Source organism: Denticeps clupeoides, chromosome 6, assembly GCF_900700375.1.
Source record: "Denticeps clupeoides chromosome 6, fDenClu1.1, whole genome shotgun sequence".
NCBI classification, from domain to species: domain Eukaryota; kingdom Metazoa; phylum Chordata; class Actinopteri; order Clupeiformes; family Denticipitidae; genus Denticeps; species Denticeps clupeoides.
In genome coordinates this window covers 24,375,507-24,397,416 of record NC_041712.1, presented here as the reverse complement: position 1 = coordinate 24,397,416, position 21,910 = coordinate 24,375,507, and the positions used below count along the sequence as shown (strand labels likewise).

Below are 21,910 nucleotides of genomic sequence, written 5' to 3'. Positions count from 1 at the left end.
AACTAAAATGGACGTGAATCACATCAAATGCAAGAAGGAATGAACGTATCCACATTTTTATGTAAAACACTTTCAATTCATATAATAGACAATATTGTTAGAACTATAAATATGTACTGTACAAAAAGAATTCTTTTTTTTTCTGCAATACAAAATGTACAAAAACACAGTGACGTTGGGAGCCTTGTTGTTTTCTATCTTATTGCATTTGTCAGAACGATCAAAATGTAACATACATACTTTGAACCCTTTCATCAAACTGCAAAAGTTCAAAGGCCAGAGGCTCCCTAATGGTTAACAGAACAATTCATTACAAAGCCTAAACTATAGTTATGTCTTTAAAAGGACATAAAGTCAATAAAATATGAACTCCAGAATGGTGTTCTGGAAACTCCAGAGCTGCGGAGGACGGACACGAACAGGATGTTGTCTGGTGGTCTTGATCTCTCAGTCGCTGGTACTCGTCCTCCTCGGCATCTCTCTCAGGGGGCTGCGGGACGCCTTCCTCGGCCATCGACCCGCCACTACAGACAGATCAAAAAGGCAGGATATAGATGAAAAAAACGGATTATTAACATGCGGCTTATCCCAACACTGATCGGAGGTGGCGTGTGGTTTTGACCACTAGGGGGCGTATTGGTACAGGTGAACATTTACAAGAACCTGTGCTTTAGTTGACGAGGTGTGGATGGTGGAGGAAACATCTCCACGCCAGCATGGAAGAGGTGTGTTTTTCAATGCATATTTATGATATTTATAATAAATTTGATTACAAGCACGGACATTCCTTTGATAAATTTGGTTCCAGAGGCTCATGGTTCCATCTATACTGATAAATAGAAGTAGGGTGACTCATGCACCTCAAAAAATATTTTGTTCATTTCTATTCATAATTTATTTCATAAAGTTAAACCTTCAATCCCTAACAATTATTGATGACTGCAAATGAAGATTTAGTGATTGATCGCAGGTAATATTTGAATTGTTTGAGATTTGTACATACCATCCCTATTCATCAATAATTTGACAAAGTAATATTTAGTAATATTTTACTTGTGTGTAACAGTTGTACAGTTATGGATAAACTCACCTTTCCTGATATTGGGTATGGGTGGGCGGAGCCTGTCGCTCTCTCCCTCGGCGTGGTGGGCGGAGCCCTCCTGCCAGTCACTCAGGGCCCTCTGGAAGGACCGGGCCAGGCAGGCGGTCAGGTCCTTGGCCCTCTGAGGCCGGCGGCACCAGAACACCCTGCAGTGGAGCTGCTGGCCGTGCTGCTTGCAGATGAAGAGGAAGACGTTGGGCCGCTGGCTGTGGGCGGCGCAGTAGGCGATGTCCCGCAGGTAGGTCTTGGTCAGCTGGCGGCCGGTGCTGATCTCCTTCACCTCCACGTAGCGCGGCCGCACCACCAGGGCGTGCTCCTTCCCCAGCTGGGCGCTGACCGGACTTCTCTCCAGCATCCGGGTGATGGCGGCCTCCGCCTGCTCCAGGTCCAGCGAGAAGATCTTCTCCGTGCCCACGTAGTGCACCTTGAAGAGCGGGTCGCCGTGGGAAAGGGCCTTGGTGTCGTCGCCGTGGAGACGTGGCCGGAAGACCGCCGGGGACTTCCTCAGCGTCTGCATGAGCTGGAAGGATCCTCCCTGCGCCATGGCGAGGAGCTGGAAACTGCTGCGATGGAAGACAATGCTCAGGATTTCCAAAGAATTGCTCATTTGATCATTCATTTTTCAAAATAAAATTCCAATAATCAGCGCCAGCTAAGAAGCGTATTAATACTGAATTTGAGGTAATATTCGCATTTCAATATCGTCATGCGAGGACTTTTTCCCAGCGGATCTCGGGGCCGAGAGTGAAGCCTGGATAAAATACGACCTTATTTATTATGTGGGTTAGCGGTGTCTCCTGGCCGGGCTGTAAATACAGTTATAAATAGCTTCCTGGAACAGGCCGCGCCATCCTCCATCCTCCCTCCAACCGTAACTCGGCACGGCACAGCGACCCTGATGCTGCACGTACGAAGACACACACACACACACACACACACACACACACACACACTGTCTCCTGACAGCTGCAGGACTACGGACGCACGTTCTGCAAGTTACAGCCCCACGATGGGCGGGCGAGTTTATGGGCCCAGCGGTTAAGGAAGCGGCCCGGTAATCAGAAGGGTTTGAATCCCGACCCGCCAAGGTGCCAGTAGGTCCCTTTGATGAAGGTACCGTGCCCCCACACACCCTGCTGCCACCAAGGGTGATGGTTAAATACAGAGGGCACAATTCACCTTATCACTTTAGAAGTCTTTCAGAAAAAAATCTATATGTGTGTGTGTGTGTGTGTGTGTGTGCATATTTAGTCAAGTATTAGTAGCAGTAAAACAGGAACAGCAGGAACTGTCCGACCGACAGCATGAGGAATTCTGGGAAAATTCCTTCTCACATACTTGAGGTCATATTACTCTGATTATCAAGCCCAATAATCATTAAATATAGCAGCAGGGTGAGGACTGTACAGCTCACATGTCTCTATGTGGAATCTGTTCTTTTATATATTATTATTTGGAAGTGAACGGATAAATGTGTTCCGAATAAAAAAGAAGCTGTTTTCAGTGCGTGTTTTTTAAGAAACAGAAATTGAAATGAATTTAATCGCGAATCTACATTTGTACACATGCATTAAAAGCCTGGTTGCGTTTTATTGCTTAAAACACCGCCACGACGTTCTTTATTCGAACCCGAGCAGTTTGCGTGTCCCCCTCGGCTCCCGCCTTATCGCGGGGCTGCAGTCGCGATAAACGCCCGCTGTCGCCGTCACTGTCACCGTCACCGAAGAGCCACCAACACTCAAATATTCCAAACCCCGAACTCACCGCGTGGAGAAACGTGGAGGGTCGAACACACTTCAACGTTCCAACTCAGGTCTGAACCCAGAGGAGGCGCTTCTGGAGGGGCGTGGCCTGGGACGCGTGTGTGTGTGTGTGTGTGTGTGTGTGTGTGTGTTCGGGGGTTGGTGTGTGAGTCTGTGGGTGTGTGAGCATGCGTGTGCGTGCGTGTGTGTTTGGGGTTGGGGGTTAATGCGTGAGTGTGTGTTTGCGTCTGTGTGTACATATGTGTGTGTGTGGGGGGGGGGTGTCAGTGTGTGAGTGCGTGTTTGCGTCTGTGTGTGCATATCTCTGTGTGTATGTGTGTGGGGGGGTTACATTTACACTATTTATCAGACGTCCTTATCCAGAGCGATTTACAGTCAGTAGGTTGGTGTGTGTGTGTGTGGGGGGGGTGGTTTGGTGTGTGTGCATGTGTGTGTGTGGGGTGTGTGTGCATGTGTGTGTGTGGGTGGGGGGGGTTGGTCTTTGTGCATGTGTGTGTGTGGGGGGGGGGGGGGGGTTGCTGTTTGTGCATGTGTGTGTGTGTGTGTGTGTGTGTGTGAGGGAGGGTAAGTGAAGTGTCCTCTTGTTCATCATCCTCTTGTTATTTGAATGATTAAACTCTTGCAGCGAGTACTTTGGATTCGCACGGTTGCCGTGACGTCACCGCAGTCGTGATCTGCCAGTCTCTGTCCTCTGGGTCACCAGATCACTGTCACACGGCGCAGAAACTGGCCAGGTGTGGGGGAAAAGTCACGAAGAGAGAGTCAAGTCGATCAATAATTATGGAACCACATGTCGGTCTTAACTGTGTGCACTTGTTTTTATATCCTGGTGAGGACCCCCCCCCCCCACCAGCACAGCCATTGAAAACGCTTTAAAACTTAATTTTAACAGGCCAGGTGAAATGACCCCACGGCCATTTTGTGTGTGTGTGTGTGTGTGTGGGAAGGGAGGGGGGGGCACTTTTGCTCAAAACTAGTGATCAAGTGTGGAACTTTTGTGTAGAATTTTACAGTGTATATTATAACACTGTGGCCAGCAAATAGCTACCATAACCCCTTAAATACTTCCTTTATTTTGTTTTTATTATTCCAGGCTCTTGTCTCTGTTTATATGATGGTCCTATACCAGGATGTTTAGTATTATCCCTTTGTGTGTGTGTGTGTGTGTGGGGGGGTATTTATGTGTGTGTGTGTGTGTGTGTGTGTGTGTGTGTGTGTGTGAAATAGAGAGAGACTTTAATTACTTGGTCTTTCTGACTGTTTCTCCCACCCAAAGTGTTCTTTTTCTAGAATTTCCTCTTCTTTTTATCCTAGAAGACACCAGGGATCGGTCTGTTGGGACCAGCAGACCTGATAACATGAAGAGAAACAGATTTCATGTGAATTTTCAGGCCACTAGATGTCACCGGCAGGCCACTGAGGCCACTGAGTACAGGGACCAGAGAAACACACGATGTTCGCCTGTGAAGGACTGGGCATCAAAAATGCTGCTGCGCTTCATGAGCTGTTCTGTGTGTGTAAATGACTGTGGTACACTCCAGCACAGCACACGGTGCACACAACGACATGTCCTGCGCTCAGTGGCACCGGAACCAGCAACCTTCTGATTATGGGACCGTTTCCTTACCCGCTAGGCAACCTATGTCCCTGTGCGGCACAACTGGGGACAAATACAGGACAACTGGGGACAGCTGGCTCATTCCTGCCGCCAGCGCACACTCTGAGGACACAGAGAGACATACCTTGACCCCAAGAGTCCTTTCAGGTTCTCCCACCCCATGTGACACAGAGAAAAGGACAGTGGTCCATGCTGCAAGTGAGACCAGCAGGAACCAGAGTCACTACGTCAACCGGGACGGATCCAACAAGCGACTGGTCTCCCTTCAGAGAGAATGATGTGAATTTGGCACTTTGTCGTCCTCCACATCCAGTCTGCTGTGGAACCTTCGTCCTTAACTTTACAGCCTCATCAGCCCCAGTCTGTGACCGTAATCTGCTTATCGACATTTTACTGTATGGGAATGTCATTTACCAGTTTCTATTATTTTATGTTGGATTTTGGTCAGCCATGAAATATATGGTTCTGGAGTGCCAGGTAGTGTTCAAATTACTTCGAATACTGGAGATTGAAATACAAATCCATTCTGCTTAGAAATACATGAATGAAATTAAATAAAAAGGTTAAAGGTTTGTGAATCAAAACCTGCCACACTTCAACGTGTAAAAACTAGCAGCATTCTAAAAGGAGAAATAAATCAATAAAAGTGTCATTTGACCATCTAGTGCCACACAGGCTCCAAAAGGTCCTTTATTTTCTTTATTTATGACAAACACCTTTACAAAATATCACATTATTCAGCACGTAAAATAAGCAAATATGCAAAAGAAGAAGATAATATGCTAATGGGGGGGGGGGTGTTAAAACATTCCCTGGCCAGTTTTCCCAGTTAGAAGTTTAACAACGTAAATGACTAAAGTTCTGTAAATTCCCCAGAAGGCACCACTGGCCTGCTGGGTTCATACGCAGTTACTGGCAGTGTCTTTTAGCCACCACTCCACCAACGTATTCTTATATTCATATTCTACATACATTTTACAAGGTTTAATACTCTTAAAGCCCTCGTATTTACAGAACGCAGCACAGACTCCACACCTCAGCGAGGGCGTGAGAGAGAACGTCGAGAATGGATTACTGGTTATGTGCTGAAACGTGTGAATAATCATCTCGGCCTCTGGCTCTTTTGCTTCTATTTTCCACGCCAGTGGACGCGTGTCGGCAGTCAAGTGGAGCAGATCTGCATCCAAGACGCCGCGAATGGAGCTTCTGCGCTGCCAGTTTCTCCAGGAACACACAGAGAACTCACAAAAACGTCTGGCATTAAACCCTCAATAGTAGTTGTTTTGCTTGTTAAGTAATTCTGATCAATACATCTAGCTTGCGTCAAAAAATTGTCTTTTTTTATGCATTTGAAGGTCATCTTTTGCACATTTTAATGGTTTATGTTGCCAGATCTCAGAGGTCATGGAGTAAAATTTAAAATTCACAAAATTGTCACATTAAATGGAAGTGACAAATCATGTCAGCATTTTCCAATATGTTCCCGTACACAAGTGTAACGCAATAGCAAGTAAGCGCAGAGTCAAGGTGAGCTCTTGGGTGGGGATTTTGTCAAAATCATCATAAATAAAAGTTGACATGGGATGAGCATGAAATATAACTGTAATACGATGTTGGACAGTAAATCTGTGTGCGTGTGCCGAGGATTTGGAGATGATTGAGGGTTCCCCTCTCACACGTATGCGTTCATTTTGTAATGGCTGGACGTACTGTGGGAGGACGAGCTCTTGACGATGACATGGGTTGGTCGTGGGTGTGGCCTGGAGTTAAGAAAGTAGAGGCATGTGCTATAAAGGACAGAATGGTGCAACCATCGTGCAAGGACATGGACCAAAGAGACCAGGAAGCTCACGTTTCCTCTGTGATTGTCCCGCAGGCGAGTAACAGCAGCGCTCCTCCAGAGAGAGCGAGTAGAGAAGAGACCCAGCCGATGTACAGACTGCCTCCGATCTCGTACCTGCAGCACAGCGAGAGCAGGATGCTGCATCAGAGCTGTGTGAACAATCGCGTCCGAGGTCGCGTCACGTTCGGGAGCTGCAGCACTTACTTTGTTCCTTCAAAGAGCGGGTCAAAGAACTCACTGGTGATGTCGTAGGCGTACCACGACACCGCAACCATCGTGCACAGACCTGCGGGAGCACCACACGACCAGTTCCCGTCAATTCAGTGGAAACACCGGTTCCCCATCGGGCTTCAGACACTTACCCTGGAGGATGAACAACACTCCAGCGACGACCGAGATCTTGCCTTTCAGGATGTAGTTGTCTCCACCCACTTTAGAACACTGCATCCCCATCAAGGTGGCTGACACGCCAAAAATCCCCAACACGATTGATGTGATCATGAGGGCACGGCACGCCTGGATCAAGCCTGGAAGAAATGTAACAAAAACCAGGCTGTATCTGAGCCATAAACTTTCAATAAAACATTCTGGACATTTGCCTGGCAGGCTTCAGCCAAGTGTCTCCACAATATCTCCGTATATCTCCGCCTATCTCCCTGTAGCTCCGCCTATCTCCATGTATCTCCGCCTATCTCCCTATATATCAGCCTATCTCCATGTATCTCCGCCTATCTCCCTATATATCAGCCTATCTCAGTGTATCTCCGCATATCTCAGTGTATCTCCTCATATCCCCATGTACCTCCGCCTATCTCCCTGTATCTCCGCCTATCTCAGTGTACCTCCGCCTATCTCCCTGTATCTCCGCCTATCTCAGAGGATCTCCGCATATCTCCGTTTATCTCCGGCCTTCTCCATGTATCTCCACCTATCTCAGTGTATCTCGCCTATCTCCCTGTATCTCCGCCTATCTCCCTGTATCTCCACCTATCTCAGTGTATCTCCGCCTATCTCCCTATATCTCCGCCTATCTCCCTGTATCTCCACCTATCTCAGTGTACCTCGCCTATCTCCCTATATCTCCGCCTATCTCCCTGTATCTCCACCTATCTCAGTGTACCTCGCCTATCTCCCTGTATCTCCGCCTATCTCCCTGTATCTCCACCTATCTCAGTGTACCTCGCCTATCTCCCTATATCTCCGCCTATCTCCCTGTATCTCCACTTATCTCAGTGTACCTCACCTATCTCCCTATATCTCCGCCTATCTCCCTGTATCTCCACCTATCTCAGTGTACCTCGCCTATCTCCCTATATCTCCGCCTATCTCCCTGTATCTCCACCTATCTCAGTGTACCTCGCCTATCTCCCTATATCTCCGCCTATCTCCCTGTATCTCCCTATATCTCCGCCTATCTCCTTTCCTGGTTTCAGATATGCTACCGGAAAATTGGCAATGGCTGTCGTTTGTATCGCAGCAGCAGGTAGAATGTAATAAGGATTATCATGGCCTAATAGAGAAATCACATGTTCTAATAGACACACCTCATTCATGACTTTATGACCAGCCCCCTCATGTTGAGTAGGCTGCACTGGTGTCTGGTACCAAGACGTCGGGTATCTGATAATCTCAGAATTTTTGGGCTCTGCAATCTCATAGATGTTTGATTGGACTGAGATCTGGAGGATTTGGAGGGCAGGCCAACACCTCAAACTCGTTGTTGCGTTCCCCAAACCATTCTTGAGGTGTATTTTTAGGGTGGGCCGCCACATTATCCTGCAGCCTGTGCTTCTGTGGCTGCCCATGACCCTATTGCTGATTCAGAACTGCAGGTCGATGCTATGACCCAGCCGTCAAGCAGCAGATATTGTCTGGACATGTAAGAGTTGCTCAAATCGTCACACTTGCCCATTTTTATCTGCTTCACATCCGACCCCCTGCCAGATAATCAATGAGATTAATACCATAATTTTCTGATGAAAGCAAATCAGCAGTTTGAACGTAGTGTTAACTTGAAATCAATTATGTGATACAATTTTTTTTAATGGTAATTTTGACGAATGGATATGTTACTGTATGTTTCACCTGTATTGATGGACAAGGTACACAAACCAAGTACTTAAAGCTGTGATACTCAGGGTGAAATATGACTCCAGGAAAAGTAGATATCCTCTCTATAAACCTCCGCTTGAGTGAAAGTCCAAGAGTACTTGTCCTCAGAACCAAGCGGCTGTGATATGACATTTCTGGTGTCAAATTTATTTCTAACACAGCAAAAAATAAGTTATCGACAATATAGAAAACAGGCAAATCACATTTATTATAAGGGCTGATAAGTGTTTGGATAAATTCTGATGAAACACACACACTGCATGCATAATTCTAGATTTTAGCTATAGAATGAGTCATGAACGTTTTTATGCAATTACAATAAAAATGTTGGTTTTGAAATGTAGTCTCCCCAAATGGAAATACTTTAGTACTGAAGTACTGTCAACCACATAATATTATCCCTCAGTAGTTCTCAAATGTATTTATTATGAAATGATTGCACATAGTAGTTCTCATTACTGATAAAATCACATCTAATTATTATTTTACAACTTTGGGAATCAATTACCAAAATATGCAGCCAACTTGTGTCTGGTGTTTGCTCCTTGTTCATAACACAAAACGAGTAAAAATATTTCCAATTTCATCTCTTCACTTTAAGCATCACGAAACACAATGTGTTGCTCATTCCTCTGTCAAAAAGTTAAAAGGTTAATAAAATTATTCGTCCATATTCATCATTACAAATCCTTTATTTCAAGCAATATCTCTATTCATGTTTTAGAATCTAAAAAAATCTAGATGACAATTATGAAAGGAGGAAATAAGTAGATCAGTAGGATTCACACCAATTAGCTGCCATTTAGTCTAAAATGTCTGCTTAGCTATTGGACATGCTTCACGCTTTTATTATTGTTATAATCAGTAATATATAATAACACTTTACTACTATTAGTATTATTGTTGTTGTTATAGAACTAATATTAATTGGTGCATTACTTGATAGGTGCATCAGATGGAGACCTTAACTTTCACAAACCTTTTAAATTTCGCCGCCGCAAGTTGTGGGGAATGAAATGAGTTACAGGTTCAGTCTTAAAGGTTATTCTAATAAAAGCAGTATTATGATTATTTTCAGCCCCTGTTCCTCCTTCCTTACCAGGCAGGGCCAGCATGGACTGGAACTCGTAGCAGTTGCACGCCCCGGTGGAGTCGGTGGCGCAAGTCATCCAGAGGTTGGCGTAGAATTTGGAGGTGATGATCACGCTGCCGTCGTCGCTCGACTCCCTCCAGTAGCTGTCCTGTATGCAGATGTAGGCCATTACCAGGCCCAGGAACCCCAGGGAGAGGGCCACGACCTCCAGCACGTCCCGCATGTTCTGTATCTGCCGTCTGGTCGGGGGTTCGGGACCACGTGAGCGGCCTCAGACGTCCATTCTCCCCGCCAGGTTGCTTCGGGACCTTCTCACCTGGATTTCGCCGGGTCTCGCATTACCGCCGCTTGTCGCTTGAGAATGATTTGTGCGCTGAAGGTGGAGGGAGAGACAAGGGGAGGGAGAGACCTAATAAAAAAGTTTGTCGGCACACTTTAAGTACCAAGGCAAGCATTTATTACCAGATAAACGTTATTACCTATCAAATATTTACAAAGTTATTACCTGGCCGAGAACGTGTAATCCAGTGGTGTTGCAGACCTGGTGGGTCCCCTGGACGCTGCTCTATAAATTCAGCAAATATGACCCTTTGTACTGCTTTTATTTGCAGGTTTTTACTATAAAGAGAAGACTTCAAATTGTCTAAGAAATGTTAATAGAATTGCTTTTTTTAACCTTGGAGAAAAAAAGACAAGACTGGACAAAAAATAATTTAAAAAAAAGACACTAACATTTTACTGGGAAGAGAACATTTATTACAGACATTAAATTCCATATGACATCTGAATCCCTAATCCGCATACTAGGGATGTGCGGATCGATCCTAAATATCGATACGATCGATACCAATTTGGTATCAGAACTGGATCGATACTTGGTATCGATATTTTCGCTGAGAATAAACGTACTGGTAGAAATACTGCTCCTCACACACCAATGTGACGCAGTCATGTCACAGAAAGGTTCGACTCCCAATCGCATTTGGTTTTTGTATAAAGTATCAGTATCGGATCATTTTACTTGGTATCGGATGGAAAAGGAAACGCGTGGAATCACATACGATCTGCATCAGTTCGTAATAATTACGGCCATGCTGTTTGTGGCCAGGAAACACGGTCTGAAGGTTTAAAAAAAACAGATGCACAATGATGTACAAATGGAAAAATGTGAAGGCATGAAAAAGGGAAACGCTCACCATGTTGTTTTATGGCTGGGAGACGTGGAAAAGCAGGTCATCCGTTTGTGTTTTATGGCCTGATTACTGCGCAGTCTAGGTTAAAAGTATTCAATTTAGTGCCTCTGTTGGATTCTCTAGGCACGAGTTATGTTTTCTGGAGTAACACACTGCATTATGTAGTCCAGGGTTTTATGTGCCTTTTTCTAGGAAAAATGGAGGCGTCCCACGTCAAACACCTGCAGTCCCCCCCGTCGCATGGCCATTGGCGCACATATGAAAGGAATTTATTGAATGGCCATGACTGGCCATGCTGTTTGAGTCTTTAACCAAAATGATGGCCATATATAAGATAGTGAGTAATAAAAGACATCCGATGAGGAAGATCCTGCTTTTTTACAACTCCGTATGAAGACAGACAACAAGACACGTCAATATGGTTGAATTATGAGATGAGAATATCAGTCCAAGATCACAGCTTGATTATTGTTCTTCATGATGACAGACCTCTTTGTCACGCCGGCGAGCTGACGGGGGAAGGAAGTCAAGTTCACTAAAATGCCGCCGCTCCCGAAGGGGCGGAAATCCCCGGCTTTTAAATTCTGTCAATCCTGACACACTTGTAAATTTACAATCGTATATCATTATTTTTACATCAATCACACAATCTGATCATCTTATTTTAAAACTCGACAGTAAATGTAGAAGCATTGCAGCTAGCTGTACAGGTATGAAGATCAGATGCATATCTGGACACGGCCATCTGCTAAATGACATAAATGGTTCATTTGAAAAGTTGTACTATGCTCTTCATAAGGAACTTTGTATAAATGAAGAAAATTATACATTTGTCAGTAAACCAGAACAAGATATGTATTCTAACAGCCACCACTGAAAATGAGTTGTGTAGTTGAAGTAGAAGTAGAAGAGGTCGCCTGAAGATCGCTGTGGGTGTTAGTCTTTGTAATAATTAATCCTGAAAAGCTCTCACGCATTGGTTAAAGTGGAATAAATCTCTCAAGTGTAGCTGGCTAATGAGGTGACCTCAGCTGAACACAACTTCAGTGAGGCATTGGCCTCGGCATTTTTACTGCACATTTTGGAATAGGGTGTTTTATAATTACCTTCTTAATAATGGCTTGAGAAACATGGCTGTCACAGCTAAAACGAGCCATGAGACAGGATCAGAGAACAAAGGTGCAGGATAATGGGGACTTTTTTTCAACACTTTTCCAAACATTTGCTGATATCAGTGGAAATGGAGACGATCGTCACAGGATTCCTGTCGGGACGATGACACTGCAGTGACAGTGGATAAATGGCTCCTTTTATTAAAGAAGGGTTATGTAAATGGAAAAAAGTGTTCCACACAGTCCTGTTTATAATTTCAATACCAAGTACAGTGTTTTTTCAAAAAAAAAAAAAAGTAAAGTGATTGTCACGATGGACACAGTGAACTTTGTCCTCTGCACTTAACCCATCACCCTGAGTGACCCGGGGAGCAGTGTGTGGGGACGGTGCTTTGTTCAGTGGCATCTTGGCAAATCAGGATTCGAACCGGCAACCTTCTGATTACAGGCCCACTTCCTTAACCTCTAGGCCACCACTGCCCCATACACAAAGACCACAGTCAGGTCAGAAATCTAACCATGTGCCTAGGGACATTTGCATATGCTTCTTTATTGTCGCATTAACATTTTGTAAAAACTCATCTCAACCGTGGAGAGTTTTCTGACCACCTCAAGCCCAACGTTGCGTGTAATAAGCGGACCTGGCAACCCTGAACTCCGGCCGTGTCCCCGCCCGGCCTCTAGAGGGCAGTGGGCGCCGGATTCCTCCCCGCCGTCAGCCGCACAGACCCGTGAAGCCGAAGAAGCGGGAAACATTGCGAGCAATCCCGGCGTCCGGCGCGTCTTTGCGGCTGAAAGTGGAGCGAATTTCGCCGTTTGCGGCGTGGACGATGGCGGCAGAGAGTGAGGAGAACGGGACGGACATGCGGACCGGGGTAAGACCGCAGCCGGATAGCGTTTCGTGGTGTTCGGCAGATCGCGTCATAACATTTACATTTACAGCATTTATCAGACGCTCTTATCCAGAGCGACTTACAATCAGTAGTTACAGGGACAGTCCCCCTGGAGCAATTTTAGGATTAAGTTTCTTGCTCAGGGACACAATGGTAGGATTCGAACCCGGGTCTTCTGGTTCAGATAACAAACATGCATCCTGCAGGCCAGCAGTAAACGAGGCTGCCTGAATCCAGGTGAGGAGGGTTACAGATAGATGGATGGATGGATGGATGGAACGCTCTCCAGGACGATTCAACAGTCCGTCTCACTTCAGCAGCAGCAGCAGAACTGAACCATTTATCCAAGCAGCTTGTAAAACCACGACCTGCTCGCATATAAAACTATTTAAATTTCGGGCAGAGCAAAGCCAATTAAAAAAAAAAAGCAATTAGATGCATCAGCTTTTCGATCAGGTGTCTTTACGTTGGATGACGTCAGTCAAGTTCTGAGTTCTGTATTCTCTCACTTATTAAACGAAAATATCCCTCTTTCACAAAGTAATGCTTGTCTGTCAACAATCGTTGGGGTTTTTTAATCGCTGCCGTTAAATTGTGAAAATGCGAAATAATTCATCCGCTCGCTGCGCTTTTGACGGTACGCGATGTTTCAGAATAAAAGTTCCAAATGGAGCGCCGGGGAATGATTTAAATCTACAGTAAAAAAGCGCCTTTCAGCTTGGGGTGAGACTACATGTATAAATCCATGCACTTTCACACTTGTGAAAGCCGCAGTTAATAAGGTTTAGGTTCGGGCTTTTATTTTGAAACGCCGCATAACGTCATTTTCACAATTTACCTGCTGCAGCGATTAAGAAAAAAATGAACCAACAAGATTTCCAGATTTCTGTTTAGTGAGCGAGAGAACGTCTGGGGCAGAAGCCTCATGCCGAGTAAATAAAATGAAGCCTGCTTGTGTGTCAGCCAGAGGATTCTGAATATTCCCTGGCGAGGCTGAAGCTGGAGAACCTGCTGAATAAAAGCATGCGGATCCGCATGACGGACGGACGGACGCTGGTCGGGATTTTCCTCTGTACGGACCGGGACTGCAACGTCATCCTGGGATCGGCTCAGGAGTTCCTCAAATCCGCAGGTACCGCAGGCGGAGCCGTGCCCAAATAATGAATCCGTTTTATAATCTTCACCGAAGCGTCGACACTCAGACTAATAATTCACCACGACCTCTCATCCCCAGATTCGTTTTCGCAAGGTGAACCCAGGGTGCTGGGCCTGGCGATGATTCCTGGTCACCATGTGGTCTCCATCGAAGTGGAGTCGGAAAGCCTGCTGGCCGGCACGTCGTGACCTGGAGGGCCGACGATGGCGGGACTGTCCGAGTGTGAGATGCTGCGCGCTGCAGCCAGGCACCAGCAGCGTGGCGACGGATGGACACTCGGCTGAATAAAAAGAAGACTCGTGTTAAAACGTCACCGTAACGCCTGTCTGCGTGGAATGTCGTTTATTTGATTCGTTAGGGCTCGAGGACCGAGCCTGAGCTGTAAGAGAACTTCGGTTGAGGTTCTCCTGGAAAATGCTTTTTCAGGTTGACCCACGAACTTGCTGTTGCAAATTCCAATAAAGTTACCGGCACTTTCCAGGAGTCCACATGGCATGTAGAAATGAAGTCTGCAACCCGTCCCGCCTCCTGCGGCGCCACGTGCCGACCTTTGGTGTCGACATCTATTAGGCCCCAATCGTTCGCCTATCTCCGATCCAATTCTGAGATATGCTACCTGATCATTTATGCCAGTCCGGATTACATCACGGCACCATAACAGTGGGCGGCTTCCACACAGATTTCTCTTTTAGCTGCACAATAAAAGAGAAGAATAAAAGTCGTGATTCTCTGCCATCCAACTTTATTCATGAAGCAGCTGTACATGTACAGATAGGACAGTAAATTAAAAAGAAATAACGGCAGATAAAACAAGATAAGATCATTAAAATCGACTGAAATATAAGCTAAAATCCATGCATGTCAGAAGGTGTGAAAAGCCAGGTGAAGCGACGTGTTTTTCCAGCGTGATCTAAAAAGTGACAGAAGAGGCCGGTCGAATCTCGCCTCTAAACCGGCACTCAGAGAGCCTGGACGGGGCTTTTAAAGCAAATTAAAAGAATTTTACAATGAGCTCAAGCTTGCAACAACAACAACATTTATTTCTTATAGAGCCCAAAATCACATACAGTATGTCTCAATGGGCTTTGACAGGCCCTGCAGTTGACACCCCCCACACTTGACCCTTCTGCACACAAGGAAAACCTCCACACAAAAAAAACTCTAGGAGAGAGAAAAAACGAAGGGCAGAAACGTTGGGAAGGAGTGATACAGAGAGGGACCCCCTTCCAGGGTAGAGTGAGCCTGCAAATGGTGTCAGTGCAGGGTTGGATATGATATAATAATAAGTCCTACAGTTGTAGGGTTGGAGAAGTCCAGGATGTAGTCAGTGTCATGGTCTAGATTACGTGTCCATAATGATGTTACTGGTCCATTTGAAGATCCCTGAAGCTGTAGTTTAACGGTGGTGGTGGCTGCGGTGACCCTCTGGTTTGTTTCATGGTATGTCCTTGTTAAGCAGTTGTCAGGAACCAGGATTTATTTGCTGGTCTCTCCAATGGCGCGTATTACTTTATTTTAGTAAGCGTCATTTCCCGGCTGCGGCATTGCAAAGAATCATTTTGGTCGCTGTAGCCTTTTGAATGAACTGCCAGGAAAACCGCAACGCGCGGAAAATATTAACTTATTTATGCCGATTTTCCATCTAATTCCAAACGTGGGCTGGTGAGTAACTGTGGAAACACCCTTGGTAAAAAAGAAGTTGCGTCTGGAAGTCAGTCTGGTCAACAATTAAACTGCAATTAACTGCAGTACAGTGAAATAAAGTGGAATAATGAATTTTTTTATTTGTTGCATCATTTTTAATGTTGCATGCGACGAGTACATCCTGGAATCATGCCGGTTTGCTTCGACCTCCATCCTGCACCTTGAGACCCGGGGTCAGTGAGTGCCTCGGGCCATAAATCCATCATTTTATCACAATTAATACCTTCATCAAGCAGAGGCGAGGTACAAACTCCACGGCGCTGCGTGGGTCGCCGGGTGGCCAGGTGGAACCGGTCTGAGGGGTGACGTCAGGTGACTCGCATTTACGGCGTCCTGGGCTCGCGGGGCCGCCCCTGCCGCCTGCGTACGGTTCGCGGTCACGTGGGAGGATACTAGCTTTATTACCTGCTAATTATCAGCAGAAATCAGCCATAAAAATTACAAAGGCAAACAAAATGTTTCATGTAAAGTGTTCATTTTATTAATATTTTTTTCTTTTAATTTACAAATGTAAACAACGTTTCATGTAAATTGTTCCTTTTATTAACCTTTAAGACTGATATGTCCAGCATATGGCACTTCATTCAACAGCGAATGCATGAAATTCTACAATACAGTAAAAAGATGATTCTGTGGTATTAATTCATTAATACATTTTAATATATTAAACATCTGCACATTTAAATACAAAATGTGAACACGGCTGTTTTGCATAGTTGACCGAAGTACATTAACATGACATTCAAAACTCACTGATATGAGACACACGCGTAACATGCATGGCAGGATTTAATCCTCAGGGAATTGTACATCTATACTGTGTGTGCGTGTGTGTGTGTGTGTGTGTGTGTATTTGTGTCTCTCTCTGTGTGTGTGTGTGTGTGTGTATTTGTGTATGTATGTGTGTGTGTATTTGTGTCTCTGTGTGTGTGTGTGTGTGTGTGTATTTGTGTCTGTGTATATGTGTGTATGTATTTGTGTCTGTCTGTATATGTGTGTATGTTTGTGTGTGTGTGTGTATTTGTGTATGTATGTGTGTATTTGTGTCTCTCTGTGTCTCTGTGTGTGTGTGTGTGTGTGTATTTGTGTATGTATGTGTGTGTGTATTTGTGTCTCTCTGTGTGTGTGTGTGTGTGTGTGTGTGTGTGTATTTGTGTCTGTCTGTATATGTGTGTATGTATGTGTGTGTGTGTGTTTATGTGTGTCTCTCTGTGTGTGTGTGTCGTCCGCCTCTCACACGTACGCATTCCTTCCATACTGGCTGGGTGCGGCGTGGTACCCGCTGTGTCGGAGTGGCGGTTCGTACGGGTGCGGGCTGAGGAACGAGGAGTGTGGGGATGATGTCAGCAACACACATGGCTGCTGGAGATGTTTATGGTGCACAAACACTCACCGCTTCTCCTCAGCGCTCTCCAGCCTGCAGGAGCAGAGCAGACAGGACCCACCGCACAGGGCCAGCGTGGCGGAGCTCCAGCCCACGTACAGGCCTTCGCCGATCTCGTACCTGCAGCACAGCGGGGCGCGTTAGAACCGGCGGGGACGGGCGGGGCCGGCGCGGCGCTCTGCTTACTTGATGCCCGGGTACAGCGGGTCGAAGAACTCCTGAGCGATGTTGAACGCGTACCAGGACACGGCGGCCATGGTGCAGAGGCCTGGGGGGAGAAGGGCACGTTTGGCTCGGGGCGGCTGACCCCGTGACCTCCTCCAGACGGTAAAAACGGGCGAGCTTACCCTGCAGGAAGAAGCACGTCCCACCGGCCCCTGCAATCCGGCCCTTCAGGACGTAGTTGTTCCCTGCCGCCTTCGAGCACCGCATGCCCACCAGGGTGGCGATGATGCCAACGGTGCCCGTCACCAACGAGGCGATCATGAGCGCACGGCACGCCTGGATGTAGCCTCCACCGAGGGAAATATGGCACTTTAATCCATCGAAATTCACAAAACATTTCTACCCAATAAAACGCATGCAAAGAAAAGTAAGATTATAATGAAAATGCAGAGTTGATATATAACGTATATGGAATATGAAATGTTGAATATTGAAATGTAGGAGGTGTGCTACCGGACAGGGACAGCAGGGACGGGAAGTCTCGGCAGTTGTGGACCCCGGTGGCGTCGGACGCGCACGACGTCCACAGGTTCTCGTAGATGGTGGCGGTGGTGATGACGTTGCCGTCCACGGTGGACACCTTCCAGCACCTGTGCGGCAGGGCCACCCCGACCAGCACCCAGCCCAGGAACCCGAGCAGGAACGCCGCGGCTTCCAGAGCGGAGTTCATGCCCGCCCGATCCCTCCTGGTCCTGCCCGCGTCTCCTCGGTATAGCGCGCGCCCTGCCGGTGGCGGGGACGAGCTCTCTCTCACTCTCTCTCTCTCTCTCTTTCCCTCACTCTCTCCACTTCACTCTCTCTCTCTCTCACTCTCTCTCTTTCCCTCACTCTGTCCACCTCACTCTCTCTCTCACTCTCTCTTTCCCTCACTCTGTCCACCACACGCTCTCTCCCTCACTCTCTCTCTCTTTCCCTCACTCTGTCCACCTCACTCTCTCTCTCTCTTTCCCTCACTCTGTCCACCTCACTCTCTCTCCCTCACTCTCTCTCTCTTTCCACCTCACTCTCTCTCCCTCACTCTCTCTCTCTTTCCCTCACTCTGTCCACCTCACTCTCTCTCTTTCCCTCACTCTGTCCACCTCTCTCACTCTCTCTCTTTCCCTCACTCTGTCCACCTCACTCTCTCTCCCTCACTCTCTCTCTCTTTCCACCTCACTCTCTCTCCCTCACTCTCTCTCTTTCCCTCACTCTGTCCACCTCACTCTCTCTCTTTCCCTCACTCTGTCCACCTCTCTCACTCTCTCTCTTTCCCTCACTCTGTCCACCTCACTCTCTCTCTCGCTCACACTCTTTTTTTGGGGGTTTATTTTGTCTCTTGTCTATCTTCAGAGCACTGCATCACAATTATTATTTATTAACTGTTCAGCCACCGGTGTGCATGGATCATTTTTTTCATGCGTTTTATCTTAAAATATATATATATTGTCTTTATTAAAACAGTTTGCATTGTCATAGAAAGTCAACTGGAACACAGTGGATTTTCTTTAATATTAGTATTACGCCAGCGAAGTGGCACCATTGTTGAGTGAATTATTTCATTTTAAGCACACTTTGCTGGCTCGGATGGGTGGGCGTGGGGCTTTTTCCCTCCTCGTTAACCCCGCTGTTCCGAAGACGCCTTCCAAAGGAGCTGGTGTGTGAGCCGCCTGACGATGGCTTGGGCCTGGCATTCGGTCAGGTCTGACGCACGGCCGGATGTCCATTCTTCTGCTGAAGAGCCCATCGCCCCGGGCAACACGTCTGGATTGGGAACAACCACTTTCCGTTTTTTTTCAAAGGCAAACATGCAGTTTTTTTCCCCCTCTTTTTATTTCTGTCCCACACACATTTTAGGGAATTAACGATGGCCTGGGGCAAATTCAAGGTCGGCTTATTAGCATTCCGGCCACCGAGGCAGAGAAGTGCCCCTTTATTAACTTGATTCTGTTGCGCCACAACTCAGGAGCAGTCCTGAGGCTGTCAGGACAATTTCCATGCTGTATGTGATGTGCCACACTTCATAAAGCACAATCTTTTTTTTTTTTTATGTTGTCGGGGTTTCAATGACACCAGCTGAGAATCTTGGGGAAAAAAAAAAAAAACAACAAGAAAAATATCTTAAACATTTCTTTTATCGTCAAACAGTACTGCAGCACAAAGCATTACAACAGATATCAACGCAGAGTGCAAAAGCAGATTCCATTTGGCAGCTTAAACATATTACCAACTTATTTGGCAAAAATTAGGGCACCTCAGGCTAAAACCTGAAGTCGTGAGGAACCAAGGAGGGATTCAACCCTCTCAAATCACAGCAGGACAAGTTGCTCCTTTCTGACATTCAAAATATGAACATGTCTCAGCAACGCAACAACTCCTCACATCAAAAAAGGTCAGGTTCGAACGTAAATCCCTTTTTAGATCCAAAAACGATCCTTTTTATCACTTAGTGTCTTAGATCTCAGAAGCGCCTTTTAGATGTTAATTTACTCAAATCACAGAGGCACACAGACACACGTGCAAGACGCTCAAACTCTTCCATTAAGAACGGACGTGTTCGCATGTTTGCAGACACTCTTTTTCTCTTCTTCATAACACCGTACGCTGCACCTACATGAATATTAAATTCAGTCCGCAATTCTACCTCGTCCTCCACGTCACAGGCCGCACAGAACGAGCCCACCATGTGTGACATTTTTGCAAAAAATGGGAGATATTACTGGCAGTTAATTTAAATGTAATCAGTGCCATCCTAACGTCTATGATCAGGTTCCAATGCACCTGCAGTAGTGGTGGCACTTTTGGAACACTGTGTTTTAAAGCTGTAGGCGTCTCCCGTTTTGGCATCAGGCCTTCTTTGCCACAGCCAAACCAATAAGTCCAGCCAGTCCTGCAACACCCAGGCCAATGCCCCCCACTATCGCCATGCCAATTAAGCCATCTGAAAGGCAAAAGAAGGAAGTTATCAGAACTGCACACGTACAACAAAACGCTTGAAATATTTATCTACATAATGTTCCATATTTGCTGGAAAACGACAGAATGTTGCTCTAGACATCTCACCCCTCTTCATTGCTTTCTCAATCAGCTTCTCCATCTCCAGGGCCTGTGTATTCCCAGGCTCATTTTTCAGCAGCGTCCTGATGTACTTCAGTGCTCTCTCATACTCCTGTCACACAAAGTGAGATGTTAAGGACGAAGGGCTGATTTATGTTGTGAATCAGAGAAAAAAAAAAACACAAACCTTCAGTTTGTAGTTTGCTACTGCCAGGTAGAACAAGTAATCTCTCTGGTCATCCTTGGTTCCTTTATGAACGAGCTCTATTAAAATAGAAAAGGTTTTTGTTAGTTGTTACATTGGTTGAATATTCTGACAGTATATTTTTAAAAATCTTTTTTTTTTTTCTTCGATATTTTACCAACCATCCAGAAACACAATGCCTTTCTTGATATCATCTGGACTCTGGCTCCGGATCAGGCACCATGAATACTCAAATTTTGTATCTTTCGAGACGTTCCCTTTTGCCAGCTCGGCATTATACTTGTTTTGAAAATTCTATTTAAAAAAAAATAAACAACTATTATTCACTGATACATGCAATGTTTTATACACCTCGGTCAAGTTCTGCGCTCTGTATTCGACAGACATTCGCGGGTCTTTGCTGGATTTTCTCTTGCAGATTAAACAGAAAGCTGGAAATCTCCACTTTCATCACAAAGTCATGCATGTCAGTCAACTTTCACACATATGTTGTTTTTTTCAATCGATGCAGCAGATAAATGTGAAAATGCTAAATAATTCAGCCGCTCTTCATATCGCTGCAAAATAAGAGCCCGAACCTATACTTTATTATATATGGCTTTCACAAGTGTGAAAGGCGCTGTTTTAATGTAAATTAAACCATTCCCCGTCTTTCCACTTGGAACTTTTATTGCTGAATTATTTCAGATTTTTTACAATTTGTCAGAAGCAGGGATAAAAAAAAACAACGTGTGTGTAAGTTGACAGACATACGTGACTTTGTGAAAGTAAGGATTTCCGGGTTTTTGTTTAACTTTACTGAAGCATTTAATTTGATGCTTCCTTAAACGTGACAGACTAATCTCAGCCTCCTGCAAACAGCAGGACACTTTATTCTCTAAATACTAGTATCGAATCGGTAAGAGGCACCGATTCACCGCTTAAATGCGTCACCAGATGCTGGGTGGGGCGCAGAATGTGGAGATTTTGGCGGAACAAGCAGCTGGCTGCATTGACTGCGATCAATGTGCGTGTCAATTCGCACGGACGTGTTGAACGACGGCGACAAATCACCTCAAGATCCTCCGGGGCGACAACTTCACCCACGACGGCCTCCATGTTCCCGGAAGTGGTTCCTTTGTTGTTGTTGTTGGTGGTGTTTTCTTCCGGAAAGGGGAGCGGTCACATGACCAAGCGTATTGCCAGGTTCGCTTAATAAACACTAGTTTCAAATATTTTTTGAACATCGCGAAATGTGTTCGTTTATTCGCCCTTTAAAACACTAGAAACCCAAACTAAGTAAATTAACTAATTAAAAATATTTCCGAAATAATCGCGTCAATGCAGTCGTGATCTGGCAACCCCTTAAAGCCCAGGAGCAGAACGGCTGCAATATTTGTTTAAAAATAAAAAAACTTGCTCAGTTACAGAATGTCAACCTCTAAATAACGACTAAATATTAATAAAGATCTCTCTTCATTCTCCAGATTCCAAC

The 21,910-nt window shown here is 45.7% G+C and overlaps 5 protein-coding genes across 8 annotated transcripts; 1 reads left to right on the top strand and 4 right to left on the bottom strand.

Annotated features, from left to right (window-relative positions):
- Positions 1–402: 402 nt before the first annotated feature.
- On the bottom strand, positions 403–2,954 carry LOC114792905 (low density lipoprotein receptor adapter protein 1-like). Of its 4 annotated transcripts, none has more exons than XM_028984415.1 (3): positions 2,867–2,954; positions 1,091–1,665; positions 403–524 (listed from the first exon to the last, which is right to left on the bottom strand). In XM_028984415.1, exons 2-3 carry the CDS (start codon positions 1,644–1,646, stop codon positions 448–450), a joined length of 633 nt encoding a protein of 210 aa, XP_028840248.1. In that variant the 5' UTR covers positions 1,647–1,665; positions 2,867–2,954; the 3' UTR covers positions 403–447. The 4 variants fall into 4 exon arrangements, with proteins under 4 accessions (XP_028840248.1, XP_028840249.1, XP_028840247.1 ...); XM_028984416.1 differs by having other exon boundaries at positions 1,091–1,662; positions 2,867–2,936; XM_028984414.1 differs by having other exon boundaries at positions 1,091–2,003; positions 2,867–2,918.
- A 2,874-nt stretch (positions 2,955–5,828) lies between these two features.
- LOC114792798 (claudin-15-like) lies at positions 5,829–9,835 on the bottom strand. Its single transcript, XM_028984247.1, has 5 exons — positions 9,538–9,835; positions 6,689–6,853; positions 6,531–6,612; positions 6,336–6,440; positions 5,829–6,243 (listed from the first exon to the last, which is right to left on the bottom strand). The coding sequence occupies exons 1-5, from the start codon at positions 9,752–9,754 to the stop codon at positions 6,156–6,158; spliced, it is 657 nt and encodes a 218-aa protein (XP_028840080.1). The 5' UTR covers positions 9,755–9,835; the 3' UTR covers positions 5,829–6,155.
- Positions 9,836–12,551: 2,716 nt separating this feature from the next.
- naa38 (N-alpha-acetyltransferase 38, NatC auxiliary subunit) lies at positions 12,552–14,606 on the top strand. Its single transcript, XM_028984280.1, has 3 exons — positions 12,552–12,711; positions 13,693–13,861; positions 13,964–14,606. Exons 1-3 carry the CDS (start codon positions 12,667–12,669, stop codon positions 14,071–14,073), a joined length of 324 nt encoding a protein of 107 aa, XP_028840113.1. The 5' UTR covers positions 12,552–12,666; the 3' UTR covers positions 14,074–14,606.
- Positions 14,607–16,695: 2,089 nt separating this feature from the next.
- LOC114792701 (claudin-15-like) lies at positions 16,696–18,022 on the bottom strand. The gene is made up of 5 exons (XM_028984056.1): positions 17,652–18,022; positions 17,321–17,485; positions 17,160–17,241; positions 16,983–17,093; positions 16,696–16,904 (listed from the first exon to the last, which is right to left on the bottom strand). Exons 1-5 carry the CDS (start codon positions 17,866–17,868, stop codon positions 16,823–16,825), a joined length of 657 nt encoding a protein of 218 aa, XP_028839889.1. The 5' UTR covers positions 17,869–18,022; the 3' UTR covers positions 16,696–16,822.
- A 1,995-nt stretch (positions 18,023–20,017) lies between these two features.
- LOC114792716 (mitochondrial fission 1 protein-like) lies at positions 20,018–21,579 on the bottom strand. The gene is made up of 5 exons (XM_028984079.1): positions 21,490–21,579; positions 20,598–20,730; positions 20,419–20,495; positions 20,238–20,343; positions 20,018–20,115 (listed from the first exon to the last, which is right to left on the bottom strand). Exons 1-5 carry the CDS (start codon positions 21,532–21,534, stop codon positions 20,021–20,023), a joined length of 456 nt encoding a protein of 151 aa, XP_028839912.1. The 5' UTR covers positions 21,535–21,579; the 3' UTR covers positions 20,018–20,020.
- Positions 21,580–21,910: the final 331 nt, after the last annotated feature.

What these genes read in the sequence shown, in the direction of transcription:
- LOC114792905 (XM_028984414.1), bottom strand. Translation starts at nt 1,721, where the DNA reads ATGAATGATCAAATGAGCAATTCTTTGGAAATCCTGAGCATTGTCTTC. An exon ending in CATACCCAATATCAGGAAAG is followed by an intron (nt 525 to 1,090) that starts GTGAGTTTATCC and finishes ATCTGTCTGTAG; the next exon opens with TGGCGGGTCGATGGCCGAGG.
- LOC114792798 (XM_028984247.1), bottom strand. Translation starts at nt 9,754, where the DNA reads ATGCGGGACGTGCTGGAGGTCGTGGCCCTCTCCCTGGGGTTCCTGGGC. An exon ending in GTCCATGCTGGCCCTGCCTG is followed by an intron (nt 6,854 to 9,537) that starts GTAAGGAAGGAG and finishes CATTTCTTCCAG; the next exon opens with GCTTGATCCAGGCGTGCCGT. An exon ending in AGTGTTGTTCATCCTCCAGG is followed by an intron (nt 6,613 to 6,688) that starts GTAAGTGTCTGA and finishes GTGCTCCCGCAG; the next exon opens with GTCTGTGCACGATGGTTGCG.
- naa38 (XM_028984280.1), top strand. Translation starts at nt 12,667, where the DNA reads ATGGCGGCAGAGAGTGAGGAGAACGGGACGGACATGCGGACCGGG. An exon ending in GGACGGACATGCGGACCGGG is followed by an intron (nt 12,712 to 13,692) that starts GTAAGACCGCAG and finishes CTTGTGTGTCAG; the next exon opens with CCAGAGGATTCTGAATATTC. An exon ending in GGAGTTCCTCAAATCCGCAG is followed by an intron (nt 13,862 to 13,963) that starts GTACCGCAGGCG and finishes TCTCATCCCCAG; the next exon opens with ATTCGTTTTCGCAAGGTGAA.
- LOC114792701 (XM_028984056.1), bottom strand. Translation starts at nt 17,868, where the DNA reads ATGAACTCCGCTCTGGAAGCCGCGGCGTTCCTGCTCGGGTTCCTGGGC. An exon ending in GTCCCTGCTGTCCCTGTCCG is followed by an intron (nt 17,486 to 17,651) that starts GTAGCACACCTC and finishes CCCTCGGTGGAG; the next exon opens with GCTACATCCAGGCGTGCCGT. An exon ending in GACGTGCTTCTTCCTGCAGG is followed by an intron (nt 17,242 to 17,320) that starts GTAAGCTCGCCC and finishes TTCTCCCCCCAG; the next exon opens with GCCTCTGCACCATGGCCGCC.
- LOC114792716 (XM_028984079.1), bottom strand. Translation starts at nt 21,534, where the DNA reads ATGGAGGCCGTCGTGGGTGAAGTTGTCGCCCCGGAGGATCTTGAG. An exon ending in TAGCAAACTACAAACTGAAG is followed by an intron (nt 20,344 to 20,418) that starts GTTTGTGTTTTT and finishes TTTGTGTGACAG; the next exon opens with GAGTATGAGAGAGCACTGAA. An exon ending in TGAGAAAGCAATGAAGAGGG is followed by an intron (nt 20,116 to 20,237) that starts GTGAGATGTCTA and finishes TTTGCCTTTCAG; the next exon opens with ATGGCTTAATTGGCATGGCG.